This window comes from Cydia strobilella, chromosome 17 (genome assembly GCF_947568885.1).
Source record: "Cydia strobilella chromosome 17, ilCydStro3.1, whole genome shotgun sequence".
NCBI lineage: Eukaryota > Metazoa > Arthropoda > Insecta > Lepidoptera > Tortricidae > Cydia > Cydia strobilella.
The window spans coordinates 6448995-6471444 of record NC_086057.1 but is presented as its reverse complement, the minus strand read 5'-3'; the positions used below and the strand labels follow the sequence as shown (position 1 = coordinate 6471444).

The 22450-nt window shown below is 37.7% G+C and overlaps 2 protein-coding genes across 4 annotated transcripts; one reads left to right on the top strand and one right to left on the bottom strand.

Moving 5' to 3' along the window:
• Window positions 1-4695: 4695 nt before the first annotated feature.
• On the bottom strand, window positions 4696-19663 carry LOC134749006 (conserved oligomeric Golgi complex subunit 1). Of its 2 annotated transcripts, XM_063683895.1 has the most exons (14): window positions 19385-19662; window positions 16231-16398; window positions 15615-15760; window positions 14584-14738; window positions 14070-14298; window positions 12907-13039; window positions 12605-12777; window positions 11883-12173; window positions 11131-11371; window positions 10556-10889; window positions 9744-10184; window positions 7816-7995; window positions 6501-6538; window positions 5922-5940 (listed from the first exon to the last, which is right to left on the bottom strand). In XM_063683895.1, exons 1-14 carry the CDS (start codon window positions 19519-19521, stop codon window positions 5937-5939), a joined length of 2670 nt encoding a protein of 889 aa, XP_063539965.1. In that variant the 5' UTR covers window positions 19522-19662; the 3' UTR covers window positions 5922-5936. The 2 variants fall into 2 exon arrangements, with proteins under 2 accessions (XP_063539964.1, XP_063539965.1); XM_063683894.1 differs by lacking the exon at window positions 6501-6538 and having other exon boundaries at window positions 4696-5940; window positions 19385-19663.
• An 867-nt stretch (window positions 19664-20530) lies between these two features.
• On the top strand, window positions 20531-22111 carry LOC134748779 (2-oxoglutarate and iron-dependent oxygenase domain-containing protein 3-like). Of its 2 annotated transcripts, none has more exons than XM_063683559.1 (4): window positions 20531-20789; window positions 20862-21291; window positions 21375-21527; window positions 21811-22111. In XM_063683559.1, exons 1-4 carry the CDS (start codon window positions 20692-20694, stop codon window positions 22093-22095), a joined length of 966 nt encoding a protein of 321 aa, XP_063539629.1. In that variant the 5' UTR covers window positions 20531-20691; the 3' UTR covers window positions 22096-22111. The 2 variants fall into 2 exon arrangements, with proteins under 2 accessions (XP_063539629.1, XP_063539628.1); XM_063683558.1 differs by having other exon boundaries at window positions 20862-21295; window positions 21379-21527.
• Window positions 22112-22450: the final 339 nt, after the last annotated feature.

Here is a 22450-nt window from a genome sequence, read left to right as displayed (position 1 = left end):
ATGTTATGTCAAGATTAACTGCAAGATATTTTTCGAAAAACAAATTAATCCGTGCGCCGCAACCGGTTTTGAATAATAAAACAAAAGCATTAGAATATCGTTATGTATTACATATTCACATTTTTAATATATTTTCTTTCATTTGCTTAACTTATTCACGAATAAACAATATTCACTGGGATAAAATAAATACATTTTAGAACGGGTCAGTCCCGTACAAACGCAATTTTCCGTCTTTTACAGATTTTTCTGCGTTTTTAAAATGGTTAGAATTTCTCGCGGTCCTTTGGTTCCTTTTGTCATTGAAAAGAAACTTCCTTAAAACAACATTTTCGTGCGGAAACTTTCCCTACATCCGTCTACCCTATCTCCATAAAAGTCGCATTTGTACGGGACAAACGTAGATAATACCGTAAGATACTTTATAAAAAACGATATAGACTATGATAGACTCTGACCACGCTAACTTTGCACAAACTTGGCAGTAAGAATGCATACATATAACCTCCTGTTAGCTCCACACTTGACTAACACTTCGAATGGTCCGACTGCATCAATCAATCTTAAGAGCCAACAGGAGTGGTCATTTCTCCATACAAACGTACTCGACTGTTTCCTCCGTGGTTTTTGAAGCTAGAGCAATGATTTTTTCAACACAGATTAATATTGTCAATATCTGTGTCGGTGTGTTTTGCTTTTTTTGATATTTTTGTTTTTTAAGGCGCTAGAGCCCTTCACACATGGCCAAAAATGGCCTCACTGACTATGCCGCAATGAGAGGCGTGGTATTCAAAACTGGTATCAATTAGCCAAAAAATCAAAACAGTCCGACACAGACAATTTCATAATCATTTAGATTTCCAAATTTGGTTACGATTGGTTAAGTTTTGGAGGAGGAAACAGTCGAGTACAAAACCTCGATTTTTGAGATTTTTACGCAGGATTTTTCGCCTAAGCTGCAGTTGTTCTTATCGCACTAATTTTAGGGGCGGGGTCAAGTTTCTAAATACGTACACAGATAGAAAAGTGATGGGCAATAGTCGACATTAAATGTCGATAATCTAGTGATGTGATAAGATCGATAAACCTTTTCAAAGTCGCGATTTGCCTCTTAGTAGGCGAAGTAAGTAAAGTGAGTATGCACTTTGGCCTCAGGGGATATCGTTTAACACTATTTATTATTCCTTGGTTCATACAAAGCTGAGCTGACGCACTAGCTACGAGATTAAGTCCTGGTAACCCGCGAAAAAGGGAGGGGAAAAGTCGGCTTCTGCGGTCCAGTTTGCCTCTATTTCTACATATCTGTTGCTATGAGATCAAATTTGGTATAATTATTGTGTAAATTAGGGACGAATATAAAACTATGAAAACGGATTATATCGCGTATATTGAATTTATAATACATCCCGACGTTTCGAACTCTTTACAGCGTTCGTGGTCAACGGGTGACTGAGGAAAAATTACAAAATGCAAAAATACCCACATACTAAAATAATGAACAATCATAGACTACAAACTTTAAGGCTGGTTGTACATGCAAAATCGGTTCATAAGGCTAGTTATACACTATAATTATTTTTCAAGTAAAGATATATATATATACGCGATAAAAAACTATGCCGGCTCCAACCCTACACCACGGACCCGAGAAGATTTAATTCCCTCCTAAATTGTAGGAGGGTATCCCAATATGGGACCGGCAACAAACTCGGCGGGACACATCTTTTCAAAACATCATAATGTCCAGCATCATCCAACACTACGGTCTCACAGTCTATGTCTCGCTTGCTCCTTTATCAGGTGGACTACAGGATCCCAAGCTGGTGGTAGAGAAAAGCCATCTTCCCTATTAAAGTTTGGATATTTCTTAATCTCAATGGCCTCGCGCAGCATTCTGGGTATGTAACGCTTCTCCTTGGCAAGAACCCGAGGCTTATCAAACTTGATTGAGTGATTGGCTTTATCCGTGACATGCTCACAGACAGCAGACCTAGGTCGACGGTGCTTGACATCAGCTATGTGTTCCTTCACCCGAGTGGAAATGCTCCGTTTCGTCTGCCCGACATATGATAGGCCACACTCACAGTCCAGCCTGTACACTCCTGCAGTCTGTAGAGGGGTATTGCATTTTACAGGCCTCAGGAATTGTGACATCTTCTTCATAATTAATCATCTTCTAAATAATTATAGTGTATAACTAGCCTTATGAACCGATTTTGCATGTACAACCAGCCTTAAAGTTTGTAGTCTATGATTGTTCATTATTTTAGTATGTGGGTATTTTTGCATTTTGTAATTTTTCCTCAGTCACCCGTTGACCACGAACGCTGTAAAGAGTTCGAAACGTCGGGATGTATTATAAATTCAATATACGCGATATAATCCGTTTTCATAGTTTTATTTCATGAGTAACTATCGCGGTAACCGAAGACAATATTAGGGACGAATAATTTATTTTAGAAATAATAGTTTCACATTTTCATACACAAATCTGAATATATGAACGAAACATTAAAATCATATATAATTTTTGGTCACTGATTTGCTCTTTAGAAGCAAATTGTGGTGATTTGCACTAAAAATTAATTACACAATTTAGTCCATTTATTCGTTATTTAGAAAAGTATCAGTTCTAAGTACGTATTCATACATTTGATTGTAAAAAGAATTAGTAATACTTTGGTTAAAATATTGTTTTATATTTTACAATTTTCACTATTATTCTAAAATTTATTTTAAATAAAGTATTACTTTTATTAAATCGTTTATGACGTGATCTTATTAAGTATGTATATGAAAAGGGCTCCACGAGGCGAAATACTTTTTACGCCAATTATTTTCTTTTTTTTTTATTTACAACAAAGACGAAAGTTCGAGAAAAATGTGGTTACTTAATAATTGCCTAACTTGTTGAAAAAATAACTTTACATACTATCAACTTATAACCGTAGTATATTCCATGATATGTTTTAAATGCACCATATTTTTTTCTAATTTTTAAAAGAATATTTAATACCTTTAAAATAATATCTGTCTGTCTGTCTGACTGTCTGTCAATCTATCTGTCAGTCTGTCACCAGGCTGTATCTCATGAACCGTGATAGCTAGACAGTTGCAATTTTTACAGATGATGTATTTCTGTTGCCGCTATAACAAGAAATACTAAAAACAGAATAAAATAAATATTTAAGTGGGGCTCCCCAAACAACAAACGTGATTTTTTGCTGTTTTTTGCGTAATGGTACGTTTGCGTTTTTTGTTAATAGCTTTTGAACTTTTTTTATGTGGGAATGCTTCGAATACATTTTTCTAGACATCATTCCGAATCTAATGAGGTACCATACGTATTTTTAGGAGTTAGTATCTCTATTAGTGGCAGCCGTACAAGCCCAATTTCAAAGAAAAACCGCAAATGGATGTACAAGTTAGCCGTTTGGCACACGCATACTGAGGTCAAAACAAAATTTTTGACCCGCAGTTCCTAAAAAAATCCCTTAGGAAGGGTGTGCGGAAAAAAACATTTTTTTTTTTCAAAAACCTATCGTGTGTGGTATCATACGAAAGGGCTTTTTGAGGCGATTCTAAAAGTATACCAAATCATTACATTTTAGCCATTTTTTTTTGTAAATTAAAACAAATAGAATTTTCAAAACATACCAAGTTTGGGGTCAAGTTAAAGGGTTAAAGAGGTATTTCCCGTTGGATATATGGATATTACGTATCCTTGTATGATTAATATGTACCGTATCTGCAGTACAGTTCCATAAGTCTCGTAAAATAGGTATTGAAGTAGAACGGCCGGTCCGGGCCGTAGCAACTACGCTCGCATTCCATTGCTAATTGTTCTGTTTATAAGTTATTGATATACCCGACAAAAAAAAAAACAAAAAAAAGTGTTTTTTGTTTAATTTAGTTTAATTTGTATACTTTTAGTTTAAGTCATATATGTTAATACCTACAGTATTAAGTTATTTGTTATAGGTTAAGTGTGCGCTCACCGATAAAATGTATTTTGCGTGAAAAAACAATTAATTCTCGTGTAAGTGAATATTATGTATTCTTATGAGAAAATAAAGATCTTTAAACCTAACTGTGTCACTTTGTATTTAAAAAAAACTAAATAAAATTATTTTTAAAATTCCTTTTTTTGGGTTAGATATGAGGAAATCACGTATCATTTTTGGTATATTGTACAAAAAAAAATCAGCCATATCGTATCTGGAGGAGCCCAAACTTGGTATGTTTTGAAAATTCTTTTTGTTTCAATTTAAGAAAAATGGCTAAAATGTAATGATGTGATATATTTTCAGAATCGCTTCAAAAAGCCCTTTCGTATGATAGATAAGAGAAGAATACGATAGGTTTAAAAAAAAAGTTTTTTTATACAAAAAAAAAAAAGATTTTTTATACAAAAAAAAGTTTCAGCACTCCCCTCCCAAGGGATTTTTTTTTTAGGAACTGCGGGTCGATAATTTTGTTTTGACCTCTAGTAAACGTGTACCAAACGGCTAACCTGTACATCGATTTGCGGTTTTTTAATGCGAACAGCTTACACTATATTTTTAACCACCTTGAACGTTTTGTAGACTAGACTATTGTCCCAAATTGGGGTTTCTTATTCATTCCGACCAGGATTAGGAGCTCTTAAACATACCTATTTTAATCAAAATCTGACTCATAAATAAAAAACGGACCATTAATAAAACTGTATAATTACATCAACGTAAGAAATATCTCATGTCACATGTTTCTTTGTTATGATAATTTTATCTAACCTGAGGCTTTCGTTTTTTCTAATCAACGAAGCCGGAGAGCGACAAATTTGTTTTTCATCACACTTGCTCGAAAAGATCTTATTTCATGCAGGTGTACTGAAGGGAAAACAAAAGGCCTATATTGTTCCCGCGGGAGTTATAGCTTTCTTTTTTTAATTAGATATGTCACTAATTCATACGAAGTACGAACCAAGTAAGTTATAAGTAAAATACTTTGTTTAAAGTATAAGGGTGTGTAAGGGAGTTTTACTTCTAAAATACTGACAATTATAATTTAGTATTTTTGTTTATAATATTTAATTGGATTAATTTAATAGCCGTTTAAAATATTTTTACACAAAATTTTCAATCGTGGCTGAATGCCGAAGGTCTGTGCCTTAGATGCCTAACCTGTCAAGAAATGACAATATGGCGGACGAATATTTGAAATGTCACCGTATTTTATAATTATTTCCCTGAAAATTTAGTTTTTCATCACAAGTGTAACGAAAACCATTGTGTGTAACTCCGGGGGTAAGAATATTGTAAACTCCTCCTTTACAAAATCTCACTTACCCCCCTCGTTGCACAATGTAGGTACTAATAGCACAGCGTGTCGAAAGTTGATACTTTCCGCACGGAAACGAGAAAAGAAATGATTGTTTTTTACTCTCCTGTAAAAGTCAAAATGTTATTTGGATTGCAGGTTGTAGAAGGATATTGAATTCAGCTACCTAAAATCAAGAAGTTAAATCACAATAACAGGAAATAAGTAAACGCTCAGTGGTGGTAGCGAGCTAAGCTAACAGAAAAAGTTTGTAAGAACTAGCTATAGCCTATGATATGCCTATATAGCGGGCCGCGACCGCGACGCGACTTGCAGGCATAAGGTCCGTGAGCGCAAATGACGTGCGCGTCTGTGTGCGTGCACCACACACACGGGGATATGGCGGCGCCGCCCCCGTCAGCGCGACGGAGATAATCAGTTTGAAATCTCAAAATTGAGAATTCGCTCAGCTCCTGTTGGCTCTTAAGACCCGCTGAACCAGTCGGAAGTCATCGAGTTAAAGAACGACGCTGCGCCAGAACGGGCGTTAGCGAAGTTTATGGGCAATGATGACGTCAGGTCAGAGATGTCCGCTCTGGGCTTGTTGGGGCTCGCCGACGTCATTGGCTTTTTCTTCATCTGAAAATCGAATGGAGTGTGAGATTTTGAACTTTATGATTTATGACGTTGGTATCGGGTCGATTTGTAATGTACGTTAGAAAGACAATGTTATGGACGTTAGGCTATTATTACTCGGGGACTTTTTGTAGCGATGCAGCAGCGATACAGTATCGACCGATACAGTCGGAATGCTGTCGTTAGTTATAAATGCCATAATATAGTCATATACCCTCACACACATACACGCACACGCGTAAACACGATTTTGCATCGCAAAAGCCGCCGTCTGCTACCTTCCTTACTCGAAGGTAAAATAATACTAATGCAAATTCACTTGTTAGAATTTTGGTGTTTAATTTTTAGTTTGAAAAATTTAGTCACAACTAACGTTGAATAGATAACTCGAGAAATAAAACGGGCAAAATTAACCCTTGACCGCCAAGGACGTCAAATGACGCGCAGGGCTTCAGCCCAATATCAACCTTCGTACCAACAAGGTTTACGATGATGCGCCGCACATAAGATGTTATTCATGCGTAGTTTATGGTTTTAAAATGGCACTGTCACACAGTTCATACCCAAACAGCTTCAGAGAGGGATGAATGCTCCGTTGGCACTAATACAGTTTAATAATATTAAAGAAAGTCATTTGATAGTTTGTACCATACCATAATAATCTCACCAAAAAGGGCGTTATTGTCTGTAGGTACCTAAATAGACTACAAATAGCTACCTATGGTACTCCATCCGCCCGTTTTCAGAGTCGTAACGGATGTCACCATCCAAAAAACATCAATCCACCCTCGTACCCTACACACGTAGGAAAATCTAAAATTAAATGCGTACTGATTTGTTCAGTTTGGCAGCAATGACGTATAAATGGCTTGATAATAACCTTTTTCACGTTTCCTACAGCAATGCAGTTGGCCGTATTGCAGTGCGACATTGCTGCCGTCTGCATTGTTGTCGCAAATGTCAAATTCGATGTTGCTGCCCGGATTTTTGACATTTGCTACAGCAATACAGTTGGCAGCAATGAGGCAGCGTATCGCTGATGCAGTCTAAATCCGAACGGTACCCTTAGACTGCCTAGCAATGTCTGTTTTAAATGTGTAAAGTACCGGTTTCTCCAGTTTCACTCAGCCTAAGAGCGTTTTCACATCGTCCGATCCGATATCGGATGTCGGAAGGATGTAAAATGTACGATATATGTGTTTCTCTGTATTTATTTATGCATTTAGTAAATAAATATTACTAAAAAACGATAAATAATTAATACCAATGGCACTATCCTGCAGCTGTTTTTGTCATAGGCGCCTTCTGACATCCGATATCGGAAAATAGCTTTCGATAAATTCAGCCACGTCGGTACACCCCGTCAGCTGTCGGACCGATAATATTTGTTTGTGTGCGTATGTGTAGGCATATGCTTGTAGTGTGCGTGACCGCTAAAGACGGCGTCCGGGCGCGCCCCTGCGGCGTGACTACGCGGATGTAGGATCCTACATCCGATATCGGGTCGGACATGTGAAAACGCTCTAAATAAATAAAATAAATATTATAGGGACATTCTTACACAAATTGACTCCCACGGTAAGGCTTGTGATGTGAGTACTCAGACAACGATATATATAATATACAAATACATAGAAAACATCCATGACTCAGGAACACATATCTGTGTTCATCGGACAAATAAATGCCATTACCGGGATTCGAACCCAGGACCATCGGCTTCATAGGCAGGGTCACTACCCACTAGGCCAGACCGGTCGCCAGGCCAGAGGGTAGGCCAGGTCGGCCGGTCGGCTCTAATGTTTAGAATCTTAGATTGTATGATCTTCTAGAGTGTAATGTTATCTGTGCAGGTGTGTGTGTGTGTGTGTAACGTACCGGCTTGTCTTGTTTCTCTCGGCTGGGCTGCGTGGCGACGGGCAGCAGCGAGAACCAGTGCGCCCGGCCGGCCGCCAGCAGCGCCGCGCAGCGGTCGCCGCTGCCGCCCGACGACACGGGCAAGGGCCCGATTATACCCGACAGCTGCCCGTGCTGGAGGATCACACTGCCTAGCAATGTCTGAAATTCAGAAAAACTGCTTAATAGTACATTTTACAACTAGTGTGAAAAGAATGTCTTTTTACCACCAGCACCGAGGTATCTTGCCACGAGCTGAAAGCGAGTGGCAAGACTCGGTACGAGTGGTAAAAAGACATTTTACACGTGTTGTAAACGACGTTTTTTAATACAATTGCGAAAAAATAATAAATTAATATATCATTAGTAGAATCATACCACCAAACCAAACCAAAACCAAAAGTACCTATACAGCCCGCGATACTTGAGCTGCCGCAGCCCGCGATACCTTCATACTCGTGCGCGCCCCGGCCGCGGCCGCCGCGGGCCCGGCGCGGGTTGGTCAACGACACCGAGGAGTAACGAGTGAGGCCCGCGTACCTGCTCCGCGCTAAATTCAATTTTAACTGCGTTTCGAAAGTATAGTTTGGAACTAAAAAGTAAAAAGCACTAGTTCGAGAAATTGAGCTTCTCGCACGCTACGCAGCCACAAAAAGTACCACTTTTTGAGCAACTGTATTAAAAAATCTATTTGAGACGAAATGCCTCTTCTCTTCTTATAGAAATGTGATAAGGGAAAAGTGTGGACTGAACGAAGATGTTGTGACAAAAATTGAGAAATGTATGTTGAGAGGGTTTGGACACGTGGAAAGAATGAGTGAAAGAAGGCTAACAAAGAGAGTGTATAAGGGAGAGGTAGAAACGGAAGTTGGAGGGACCTCGGCGGACTTTCTCTGATCAGATCGGGGAAATCCTGAAGAAAGGCCAGGTCAAGAGCACCCTAAACCGGCGAGCGTGTATGAGGAATGTTATGAAAGTGAAGGAAGCGAAAGAGGTATGTCAGGATCGTAGAAAGTGGAAATCCGTGGTCTCTGCCTACCCCTCCAGGAAATAGGCGTGATTATATGAATGTAGGGACAAAGAGGATGTAATAAGATAGAGCGGTACTGTCATAGTAAATTTTGTAACCCCAGTAAATTCACTGCCATCTATCGACACACCTTAAAACTAAAAATGAAGATTTATAAAAATACGATAAAATGTATTTAAATATGGATAAATGTTTTTTTTTATTTGCATTAATTATTTTTATGATTTTGACCCATGTTCTTTCACTGATATGCGTTAAAATTGTTAAATAACAAACGAAACCGTCAACGCAATCTATACGACAGTAGGCCAAAGCTAGTAGCGCCCTCTGATCGAGAATCAAATTTTCGTGATTTACGAGGCACGTTTTTTCCTTAGACTGTATCCATCTATTACGGAGTTATATCTATCTTTGGTAGGGGGTATTACTGCAATGTCCTGCCATCAGTGCAGCACTAGCCCTTTTAGTAAACCATAGAGCAACTTATACTTAGATAGAGAGAGCGATAGAGAATATTCAAAATTTTGCATATTATTTTAAAAGCGCAAATCGCGATCATTTTATACTAACTACCCCGACCCAATTATTTTGAATCCGTCGTTACGCTGTTAATTATTGTTTCGCTTTTCCGTATAAATATATATTTGCATTAGGTACCTAGTTCAACAAGTTTAACATTTTGCAAGCTGATCACAAAATGTGCGGTTGTATGTAAACGACAACCCATATACATGCAAGTTACCTATAGAACCTGAGTGCAGAATTTATTTCTACTTAATTTTACTCTTACGATAAAAGATTTTGTACCTACACATTACAGTGGCGCCCAACGGGGGCGTAACCGTAACTCGCTTCTGGAGCACAAGACGATAAAACTTACCTGGACTCTTTGCACGGATCTCTTCAAATTAGTCTGCACGTAAGGATAGAAGACATCATAGTCGAAAGGATCAATTTTCGACCTTAAAAACTCGCAAATTTCATGAGAAAAATCCATAGATTTCTTATTCTCTCGCGCCACAAGCAATAAGGTCAAATGTCGAATGTCCATCAGTAACTGAAGCGCACACCTCTGATTTATGTCTGCCTCTTTCTCTCTTATCACTTTATTATAGTGTGCGAAAGTGATAGTGGTGATTTTCTCTATAAATAAGGTGTGGATTTCTACTGGTAAAGTATGGGGTACGACTTCATCGAGTATTCTGCTGACGGCGTAGAGGTATTCTTGTACTTTTAAAGATGGCCCGGCCGGGACTTTGATTGTGGACTCAATAATTTGGCCTTCATCGTCTTTTTCTTCTATTTTTATGACGTCCCATTGCTGTAACGAATTAAAAGGAATTTAAATACAAATTCTGACTATATACAAAAGAAATTACCATAACTACAAACTACATTGTACAGACGCTTATCATGTCGTCAAGGTGCAGCAAAATAATAGATAAACCCAATTCCATACACACGCTCAAAAACACGACACGAAACAGTGTCTTTACTTTAGTTTAGGTGAAAAGTAAAACCAAAATCGTAGACATGAAGTTGAGGAAAATATAATGGTTAGTTTTAAAAGCTAAACATTTTTTCAGCTACATATTTTCCATTGACATACTAGATACATTATCAGTAAACAGTTCAATAAACACACATTTGACATTAGAATAAAGTTTATATTGTAAACACTTAAATACATACCATCATCAAATAATCAACGTTCGCTTCCAACGTAAACTCCTGAGGTAGATCCTTAGTCAGTTCTTCCACTCTCTCCATCACTATATCTATCCACTTCCCCCAACAAACCAAACAATTCTGCTTCAAAATCCCACACAGGTCGTTCCATCTTTTCAACCCATTTTCATCAATAGTAAGAGAAGTTACTTCAGGAATATAGCACTTGCGTAGGTTGAGCATAATGATGGGAATTGCTTGGATGAATCGGGCGGTGTATATTGCTGTTGTTTTCCTTTGGGTTTCTGATGATTGGAGTGCTGGCTCTTCGAAGCACACTTTTATGTATTGGAGCATACTGGAAACAAGTAAATCCTTATTTATCCCTTATTCCGCATTTAACCAATTACAAGTTGCAATACCAAAACATACCTTTTAACACTACTATCCGTCGTATCCCTCAAACACACTAATATCTCTTCTCTATCACTATACATTTGCGCTATATCCTCCTCATCCTCATATGTGAACAATAACTTGTTTCAAACTGTCCCTTATTCCGTATTTAATCATTTACAAATTACAATACCAAAACATACCTTTCAATACTACTATCCGCCGTATCCATCAAGTAGACTTCAATCTCCTCTCTATCACTATACATTTGCGCGAGATCCTCCTTATCCTCATACGTGAACAACAGCTTCTCCTGAATTGTCCCCTTCTTGTCCTGGTACAGGTAGACTCTGAGGTCCTCTAGAAGTTTCTGCAACTCGCTGTCTAAGTCTTGGCAGAGCTTCTCTAAGTTGGTCGTGAAACCGCGATCTTGGAGGGACATGCCTGGATTGCACAAAAATGTATATTTAACATCAAACTTACATACAAATGTTTCGATAAACATAGGGTTCTACACGGGAAAAATCGATCTAAATTAAAGTCTCATGTTTTAATTAATATCTCTGGATATAAGCCTAGTACTCGGAGTTTTGCTTTAGACTCCTGAGACACAGAAGCAGTTGTTTTTGAATTCTGAACTCTTTAGTTACTCTATAAAATAAGACATTGTGGAAAATGTAACCAAAAAATTGTAGGTACGCGGGGTCTTAGGTTTAAGATAACGACAAAGTTCGTAAAAACATGACATTCTATTTTAAATACTCTGTGCTCTAAAATAAGGTCTAATTTTGTTTGAAAAACTTGAGCTTGTGATCCGTTATGGCTTCATTTTGTCGTCACGAGCAAAATATATTAAAATACACCCTTAAAAGTATAATTCTAGTAATGTAGGCTTTATAACAATAGTAATGATGCATGAATATCAATATTAATCGCTATTCTTTCAATCACTCACCTCTCATAAGTGAATTCATGACCTTTATAACTTCATTCCTCGACTCTATAACAGTATCCCCAATAAGGTCCTTCCACACGAACCAATTTATATCAATTTCCCCCTCGTTATCCACAGATCGAGTCAAATCGACCAGAATCTGCGTTTTAAAGGCGTCATAGACTTTAGTCCATCTGTTGTCTATGATGATCTTGACTCGAGCGGTGAGGAGTGGTTGGAAGTAATGGCACCACACGTGGACCTCTGGGATGTCCAGGGAGGAGCATATGGCGGTCCAGTTTTCGGGGATTTCTAAAAAAAGGCGTGTTGGAATAAAAATGTATAATTTGGAATACTTATCGAAATGTACTAATAGCCGGGTCCACACAGAACAAGCATACGCGCGAGGCAATTTCCTCGCGCACAAAACGGCCAGTGTAGACGTGCCTCGCGCTCGCCGCCTCGGCCGAGGCACGTCTACACTGGCTGTTTTGTGCGCGAGGAAATTGCCTCGCGCGTATGCTCGCACTGTGTGGACCCGGCTAATTATGATTATTGAATATGTTGTACCTACTTTAATATAATTTAAACCGCTTTTAATTGGAACAGAGTTGCATTTCTTGTATATCTTGGGATTTTCAAACAAAAGCACGAACTTTTTACTTACAATGTAAAATGTAACACACAATGCTGAACTATTTAACTTTTTTTCTGAATCCCACACACCCGTGTTATTTTCTTACCGATCTTAAATGCTTCTTCGCGTATCTCGTGCAGTATTTTGACCCTGGTGACGTTTTGGAGTAGACACTTCACACTCTCATCTATGAAGGACTTTACCCATACACTCCATTTTTGAACGCAGGTAGTTATTTCGTCTCTTGCTAGTTCTTGCACTTCTTTGTTTGATGATAATCTAAAATTATAACAAGTTACATAATGTTTTGTGATTATGCTTATGGTACTTGCACACGGCATATCTGTGCTCAGAAAGTGAGACGCATATAGGCTGAATTATTATTTTATTGTATTATCATGGACTAACCTATAGTTGGCGATAACAGGGGGTAAAAGTTTTAGCGCGGACGGATCACTAAACTGCACTATTTCAACCAAAGTCTCAGAATCCACTTGGAACAAATCCTTCAACTTGGTGAGCACTGCTCCTCCATTGTTTTCTAAAACAATATATGAATATTTTGATGACTTGACATTTTAATTGTAATTAGATTATTTAGATTATTATTTTAAGTCAGTCTAAGATTTTGCATGCCATAATGTGGTAGATCATACATGCATGTACTTACACTTAATAGCTACAATATGTACCTATAACATCCCAATGACATGTAACCATAACAACTGTGTATGTTCAAGCTAAATAAATAAATTGAATTGAATACAAATACTTTTACATCCATAGCTTTTACATGTAGTTACTATATTTACTTTGTTAGGGTTCTTTACCGAAGGGGTAAAAACGGGACCCTATTACTAAGACTCCACTGTCCGTCTGTCTGTCACCAGGCTGTATCTCATGAACCGTGACAGCTAGTTTTTACAGATGATGTATTTCTGTTGCCGCTATAACAACAAATACTATTAACAGAATAAAAAAAAATTGTGGGCTAGCTATCACGGTTCATGAGATACAGCCTGGTGACAGACAGACGGACAGCGGAGTCTTAGTAATAGAGTAACGTTTTTACCCTTTGGGTACGGAACCCTAAAAACTAGTGTATACATTCGGCCAATAACAGTAGCCTTTAGTAGCTACGGTATTTACATCATTGAGAGACACGTGGTACTTTTACATTCCCTTTAAGCCTTAGAACGCCATGCCTATCGTGCACGACGCGTCATCGTGAAGTGAACCTTGTTAGAATGCGAGAGCGTTGATTTTGAGCAGCAGCTGCGCGCGTTAACATCTTTGGTGGTTAAAAGAATTAAAAACCTAGTAACAGTAACTGAAAGTATTAACCTTAGTAAGATAAGTTAATCATTAAATTTAGATTAAGGTACTAACATTGAAAATGAGTGCATCATTTCGCCGTTAAACGCAAGTTTGGCGAACCTAGTATAAGTTTAAAATGTGTTATACTTTAAAAAAAAAAAAAAAAAACTTCCAAATTACTTTCACTACTCCGATATTTTACTATGCAAGGAGACATTGTCATTCCTATGGTAATCAGTATAAAAGAAACTCACCAACAAAACAAGCGTATACCAAAACAACAGTCTTCAAAACTATTTTCACAGCGTTCACAATTTTCTCCTTGATCTGCGCTTTAACATCTCCTTCTAGAATGTGCTGTAGCTCAAACTGCAGAGTTGACTTCAAGCTGCTGTTGCTGTGGAGACTTATGAAGGTGTTTAGGAGCTCCACCATGCTTTGGGAGTCGAGGATGTACAGGCTTGTGAGGCAGGAACTGGCCACCTAAAAAAACTAGGGCCTATTACAAAATTTCTGCTTCAGGAAAAATTTTAAGTATTGCTGTTGACTATTCTATCTACAAATTGTCCAAATGATTGACACAGTAAAGTGCATTTTACTAAGACTTCGCTGTCTGTCTGTCTGTCCGTCTGTCACCAGGCTGTATCTCATGAACCGTGATTTCTGTTGCCGCTATAACAACAAATACTAAAAAGTACGGAACCCTCGGTGCGCGAGACCGAGTCGCACTTGGCCGGTTTTTTTTAAACTGGATCAGCTTTCTTATACCTCTACACTGATGTCAACATCCTGCAATCTCTGCCTGCAAACATCTATGATGGTTTGGTTGAAGTTGGAGATGGAACTCCACTGGGTTTGTATCAGCCGCTGCAGGGACTGCATGCCGGGCTTCACATTCTTGCCGCCTATTTGCAGTTGGAGCCCTGAAAATACAGCATTTCATTCAGATTTCATCATTAATTTATTAGGGTAAAGTATGTAAGAATGAGTCATATTGATAGCAAGTACAATAAAAACAAAATATCTAAACAAGATAAACAAATAAATAAAAATAAATATTATAAGACATAATTACACAAATTGATTAAGTCACACAGTAAGATCAATAAGACTTGCGTTGTGGGACTTGTGGGTACTTAAGCCCGGTTCACATTTGTTTGACGTGTCGTGACGCATATCGGTTTCATACATTTAATATGGTTGCGTTCATATTTGTCTGGGGTGGGGTGGAACCCCCAAAGGGTTCGCAACAAGTGACATATGCCTGTTACCAGACTTTCTTAAATACAGAGTACGGTTATGCCACCCCAAAGGCCCAAAGGCGTGTAAACATAAGGAAAGGAACGGAAAAATTTGCGGGGTTCTGGTAGGCTTCCGTAGCTCAACTGGTTACAAGCGATGCACAGATTGGGTCAAGGTTCAAGTCCTGCCGGAAGCTTAACTTTTTCGATTTTTTCCTTTAATATAAAATTCAGAGTAGGGTTGTTTTTGTCTGGAAATTGGTTAGATTTATGTGGGGCAAAAAGTTTGATAACCTCTGTTTCTCAGTTTGAAACTTTAAGTTTAGGCAGCAAAGTTAACATTCGAGTTGATATTCTATTATTAATCAATTTTTAATCTGAAATTATATGTGACCAGTGACCACGGCAGGCAAAACGTCCCACTTTGTCGCTTGTCATTAAGGACGAGATTTGCTTGTATCTTTATACAAATAACCAGTCAAGGCGTTCTTATGGCAAGCGACAGTGGGATATTTTGCCGGCCGTGGTCACATATACTCAATATACAAGAGTACTGACCAGTGTTGATATGCCTTGCCATTATAAACAACCTTGTAGCCTTCACGAAGTCCTCAGCTTCAATGCATTTCCAAATCTTCTCAGGAATCTCCATCAGCATCTTCACTTGTACTGATATACCATTCATTGGGTTTACATTGATGAAACTGGAAATAAGACTTTTGATGACTATACAAAGTTTCAGAATAGCAATGACAAAATGTGGGATTACAGCTAGGTTTGTAAACCAGTTGTATGATTACAAATATTTTGTTTAAAATATATTTGGGTATTTAATAAGTCCAGAGGGCTTACCGCAACATTTTTGAGTTTACAATGTTGGTGGTAGGTCCTCAAGACAACTGTATAGAGCAGGGGTCACCGAATGGCAGACTGCGGTTCAGATCCGACCAAATTGTTTTTGGTTACCTAATAAACTCAAGTAGAAACAGACTGCGATGGTCATTTTATTTTAAGAACCGGACCCCTGAAGGAACTATTTGGTGACCCCTGGTCTAGAGTTACAAAGGATCCTGTCTGTAACATGTAAATCTCAAAAACAATATAGTAATGCTATAGTTTAATAATGATCACAGCCAGCACACAGCAAGTATTTAAGCAATTCATAAATTATTACCTTGAAGTATGTGTCTGCTTTTTATCAACTTTAAACCCAACAAGATGAGTATCATGAAGGCTCTTACAGGTCTCCATCATACCTGTGATGTGGTTTAGAGTACTTTCTGTGGTTGTCTTCATTTCCTCTATAGTATCCGCTGCATGGATCAGATCTCGGTATCTTTCCCTGAAATATTAAACAGCAAACTTTATAAAAATAATGGATTGAAACATAATTTTTTATTTATTAATGTTATTATTTACAATAACTTAACATGTCCGGGACTACAAGAAGAGAGAAAGATAATAAAAAACAATGGGTATGGAACAAGAAATGCAAGAGGTGAGAAACTGGTGGAATTTGCATTTGAGAATCAACTGTCAATTATGAATACATACTTCAAAAAAAGACCAAATCGCAAATGGACCTGGTGCTCACCAAATGGAAAAATAAAGAACGAGATAGACTACATATTAAGAAACCAACCAAAAATGTTCCAAAATGTTGAAGTCCTAAACATAAACTACCCATCGGACCACAAGATGGTCAGGTCTACTATCAACATTCATTCTACTAGAAAGAGCAGATCCCAGTTCAACAGCAAAATAAACATCAAATCAACACTATGTAAAACAGAGAATATAGAGAAATACAAATTGAACCTTTCTAAATACATACCGGACCTTCTTGCCCCAGACCACAAAGGAAACAACACTGTACAAACATACTATGATAGCCTAACAAACGCAATATACTCCAGCATACAACAAATTGAAAGACCAAGTCAGGAATCTCAAGAAAACCTGGCTCTGTCAGAACGAACAAAAGCACTGTTGTCCCGCAGACAGCAATTACAAAAAACGAAACCAAAATCACGGTCCATGAAAAACGAGCTTAGGGCGTTATACAAAATAACAAATAAATGTATCAAAAACGACTACAAGAACTATAAACTTAGAATACTAGAAAAGCATCTCACCCAAACAAGCAGCTTAAAAAAGGCTTATAAACAATTACAAACACACAAAACCTGGATTAAAAGTTTAGCAAACCAGCAAACAACAGCTCATAACCGCAAAGAAGTCTTGGACGTAGCCACAGCATTCTACAAATATTTATATAACACAAAAGAATATGAGAACACAAATATAAGTACAAGCCAAGATCATACAACTCTGCAAAACAACAACATACAACAACAAGATGAATTAGAAAATATCACGAAGAACGAAGTATCAAAGGCCATCCAACTTCTGAAACTTGACAAAAGCCCAGGCCCAGACAACCTGAGCAACGAAGCCATAAAAGCCGCAGAGTCTCTCCTGTGTACTCCACTGACATTCCTATTTAACCTTATATTGAAAACTATAGAGATTCCAAGTCAATGGTCAGAATCAAACATAATACTGCTTTACAAAAAAGGGAATCCTAACGATGTTAACAATTATAGACCGATAAGTTTAATGCCCATCCTATACAAACTCTTTTCATCAGTTATAGAAAAAAGAATAAGCACCATCCTAGATAGACACCAACCACTTGAACAAGCGGGCTTCAGACGGGGTTTTTCAACAGTAGACCACATACACTCGTTGGAACAAATCATAGAAAAACACCAAGAATTCAACACACCACTTTATATAGCCTATATTGATTACAAGAAGGCTTTTGACACCATACTACATTCAGCCATTTGGGAAACACTAGAAAACCAACAAGTTCACAACACCTACATAGCAGTAATTAAAAAGATTTACATGAATAGTACCAGCAAAATACAACTTGACAAAATTGGCCCATCATTTCCCATTAAGAGAGGGGTAAGGCAGGGAGACCCACTATCCCCAAGAATTTTTATAGCCGTGCTAGAATCAGTTTTCAGACAGCTAGATTGGAAATCACTTGGCATAAATATTGGAGGAAAAAACCTGACACATCTAAGATTTGCGGATGATCTGGCCCTGTTTGCAAGAAGTAGTAAAGACTTAGAATATATGATGAACACATTGAACATAGAGAGCAAAAAAGTTGGACTTGAAATGAATTATAGCAAAACTAAAGTTATGTCAAATAGCAACAAAAATCAGATAACTATAAAAAATGAAAATATAGAGTATGTCGACCAATACATATACCTGGGAAAACAAGTAAGCTTCAACCCAAATGCAAACGAACAGGAAATTGAGAGAAGAACTAAAAACACCTGGAATAAGTACTGGAGTCTAAAAGAAACCCTAAAAAGCGACCTACCTATCAAGCTTAAGAAGAAGGTAATGGATATGTGCATACTCCCAACAATGATCTATGCATGCCAAACATGGAAATTCACTTCAAAGGCCAAAAGGACCATAGTTTCATGCCAAAGGGGCATGGAACGGAGTATACTTAAAATAAGAAAAATTTACAAGATCAGACATTCCATAATCCGAGAAAAAACTAAGCTTATAGATGCACTAAGCCAGGCCCAGAAACAAAAATGGAGATGGGCTGGCCATGTTGCCAGACTCCAAGACGAGAGGTGGACTTTTCACACAACGGCCTGGAAAGGTCCAGACGGAAAGAGGAAGAGAAGACGGCCATTGGCACGATGGTCGGACGACATAATTAAAACAGTGGGGGCCAACTGGATATGGGAGGCCCAAGACCGAAGAAAATGGCAGATTCTGGAAGAGGCCTATACCTCTTAGGAGGGTTCTGGAGTGATCATTAGATATTAGACATTTAGAAAAATTTAGATTAAGTTTCATCCCAGAAATAAAAGGCTTTTTTATTATTTTATAACATGTCCGATGCCACGACCTGAAGCCACGATCCCACGAGCCTAAAGCGAGGTTTAGACTAGCAAGAACTTGCATGCAATTAACGTTACATTGCCGACTACTAAGGTAAACTGCATTCAAAAGTTTGATCAGATACTGAAATGTAATGAAAATTGCATGCAAGTTCTTGCTAGTCTAAACCTCGGTTAAGGTTTACAAGGGCGCGGGAGATCTGGAAATTTTATTTACGCCACATATTTTAGGGCCCTTAGGATCGGACAGGTTAACTGAAGGGTGCGCAAAATCTGTACTTCATTTAAGCGGTTATTATGAATCTGATGAAGCTAGTGTTTTGATTAATCTTTCAGTGAAAATAATATGGGTTATGTAGTCATTCTAGGGACCTCACTTACCCTACCATAGCGCGTAACTCTTCTCTCTTCCTTTCAATTTCATATTGTAGTTTTTTCTGTACTTGATCTATTTCGCTGATAAAATAGTTTTGAAATAATTGATCAGGCACTATCTCAAGTAAATTAGGCTGTAACATTTTGAAATCCTGTTGGATAATTCACGTCTAATTATTAACAATAAAAGCACCTTAGGGCTTGCAAACATTAATCACTAAACTATATTGAGTAAACATTTTATCTCTGCCGGTGCGAATCAAATCCAAATAACTACAAAAAGAAACAGAAACAGATAATAATGACTAACTAGGAACAGACGTCATCAGACGTGTCAGTCAGCTTCCAGCTTCGTAAAAACGTCAAAATTGTCAAAAATACCTTTCAAAATAATTATATATATGGCCACACACTCAACGAGTGGTATAGGAAGTGGTGAGGGGTGAGGGAAGTATGCAGGGCAGTATGGCGGTCGAGGACGATTAGCGCGGCCACACCAGGGATCGGAACCGCCGGAACCGGTTTTTTTTGCAAAAACTTCGAAATAACCATATTTTTCGAATTATTTTATACTCGAAATGTAAGTCTCAACTCTCAGTTGTTGTTTTTAGATTGCCCAATTAGAAATTATATAATTAGCAAAGAACGAAAAAATACCGTTTTCATTCCCATACAAAAAATACCGGTACCCGATCCCTGGTCCACACTACGTCTCTGCCTACTTCCCTCGCTGTGTAGGGCCCTCCACACTCATGCGCGAATCACGGCGCGAAGCCGCGAACGCGAATGTGGAGTCGATTTCGTTGAATAGCGAACTAGACTCCACACTCGCGTTCGCGGCTTCGCGCCGTGATTCGCGCATGAGTGTGGAGAGCCCTTATGGCTGAGGTATTCCAGTTACATGAAAAAGCGTAATACCTCTGCCACATACTCGACGAGTGGCATGGGAAGTAGGCAGAGACGTAGTGTGGCCGCTCTATTCGTCATCGGCCGCCATACTGCCCTGCCTACTTCCTTCACTACTTCCCTTCCCACTCGTCGAGTGTGTGGCCGGGGTAGAATAGCGGAGCACATTCTCACTTTGTTAGATTGGTATTCTTGTTCCGTTCATTCATAATTGGATTGCACTCACTCAGCTGCATGTCAATATTATTATCAATAAAATTTCAATTTCCCTTGGTTATCATTGAATTTTCTTGTTAACTAATAAAACTAATTCATACTCGACGTTACAGGAATAGTACCTATACTAATGCGTGTGTTTTAAAAAGCATTCCAATTTACGATAAAGAAAGAAGAGCTATATCAATAACATGCCAGAAATCAAAAGACGAAATGTAACCAAAGATAAGGATCATAAAAAAGGAATTATAAATGAAAAAAGCGATAAATTAAAGCCTAAGAAAGACGAGTGAGTATTCATGCCACAAACATTGTCTAAATTGATATTCTAATAGGATTTATGTTGAAAATATGTTTTCAGGACCCCCAACCGGAATTTGTCTCTAAAAATATTATCTCGCTCAGTAGTCATATTTTCTCTCCTAATAATAGTTTACTTTTCGTCTAAAGATGAAAATATTAAAGTGTTTGCTAAGCAGTCCGAAAAGTTACAAGGAAAGGGTCAAGTAGTGGAGTGTTCTGCATCATATATGAAAGAGGTAGACATATATGATGGCTGTTTCCCAAAGTACTGTAAAAGATTTGTGACTGACATGGTAGTGTCAGACGTTGAAGCTGATAAGCTCCTAGCAATAGCTAAGAAAGGGCTGAGACATGGTGGTTCGACCGGAGGTGCATCAATATTGGATCTGCACAGTGGAGCAATGTCAAAAGGACAGTATTTTGTTAATTTTTACAAAATACCAGAACTGAACAATGTCTTTGATGAAAGTGATTTTAATGCTTACAGGGTGAGTACTAAATTATCCAATTAAACGTAAATAATTATATAATTTTAACTAACCTCTTATTTAATTTTGTATTTAATTTACAGGTAGTCAAAGAAAAAATCAAGCATAGTGTTGCACATCATTTTGGAGTATCTCCAGACTTGTTGTATTTAACACATCCTACATTCTTCTCAGAAATTACTTCAAAAGAAGCAGTCACGGTACATGATGAATACTGGCATCCTCATGTTGACAAAGTATGAATTTATTACAATTACACTTACATCAAACACTATGTTTTGTTCGAAAGCATATTTACGATTGATCTGTTTAAATGATATTTTTTATTAATTATAATTATAAAACTTAAGCATACTAAAACTTCTAATATGAGACTAAGTTATCAAACGCTTCAATAAGTGGTTTTTAAATATTAGCAGCAGTTTTGAGACAGTTCATTCAGCAAACTATCATTGTCCTTAATTTTTATGAAGGTATGAATCCTCATAATAATTAAATTAAATATTTACATATTTTCAGGAAACTTACAAGTCATTCCACTACACAACTTTGCTGTATTTAGGAGATTATGGAAAAGACTTTGAAGGAGGAAGATTTGTATTTATTGATGAGAAATACAATAGAACTTTGGAACCCAGGAAAGGCAGAGTGAGCATGTTCACCAGCGGGGCTGAAAACCTACATTATGTAGAGAAAGTTACATCTGGCATAAGATATGCTATAACAGTATCTTTCACTTGTGACCAGAGATATGCTATTGAGGATCCTAGTGTAAATAAGTATGAAATTAAACATTCCGAATAAATACAATACGTAATATACATACAGATATTTTATTTTACAAACCATAAAAGTTTCCTGATGTCATTTACTAAAAAGTTAAAATTTTCATTAAATTATGCTGTTAAAAAGTTCAAAAGTATTGCTTCATACTTTTCATAAAACTACTGTTGTTTTAATGTCATTTTTCGACTGCACTGAGTGAAAAGTGAATAACGGACTACATGCCATAAGATTGGCTTATGGGCGTCAACCATTGGGCGAAACAGTTTTGGAAGCCTTATACTCTGGCACCCACTTTGTCAGAAGAAAAATTACAAATTTTGTATGGTAGGTGGGAGGACAACCATCCGCGCCTACATTTTTAAAAATTTGCCGC

Excerpts from the sequence above, each read along its gene's own strand:
- LOC134749006 (XM_063683894.1), bottom strand. The coding sequence starts at position 19,521 with ATGTTACAGCCTAATTTACTTGAGATAGTGCCTGATCAATTATTTCAA. Across the intron at positions 14,299-14,583 it reads ATGTTGACATCAGTGTAGAG|GTGGCCAGTTCCTGCCTCAC; the intron begins GTATAAGAAAGC and ends TAGTTTTTTTAG. Across the intron at positions 7,996-9,743 it reads GATCCGTGCAAAGAGTCCAG|ACATTGCTAGGCAGTGTGAT; the intron begins GTAAGTTTTATC and ends TCTGAATTTCAG.
- LOC134748779 (XM_063683559.1), top strand. The coding sequence starts at position 20,692 with ATGCCAGAAATCAAAAGACGAAATGTAACCAAAGATAAGGATCATAAA. Across the intron at positions 21,292-21,374 it reads GTGATTTTAATGCTTACAGG|GTAGTCAAAGAAAAAATCAA; the intron begins GTGAGTACTAAA and ends TTTAATTTACAG. Across the intron at positions 21,528-21,810 it reads GGCATCCTCATGTTGACAAA|GAAACTTACAAGTCATTCCA; the intron begins GTATGAATTTAT and ends ACATATTTTCAG.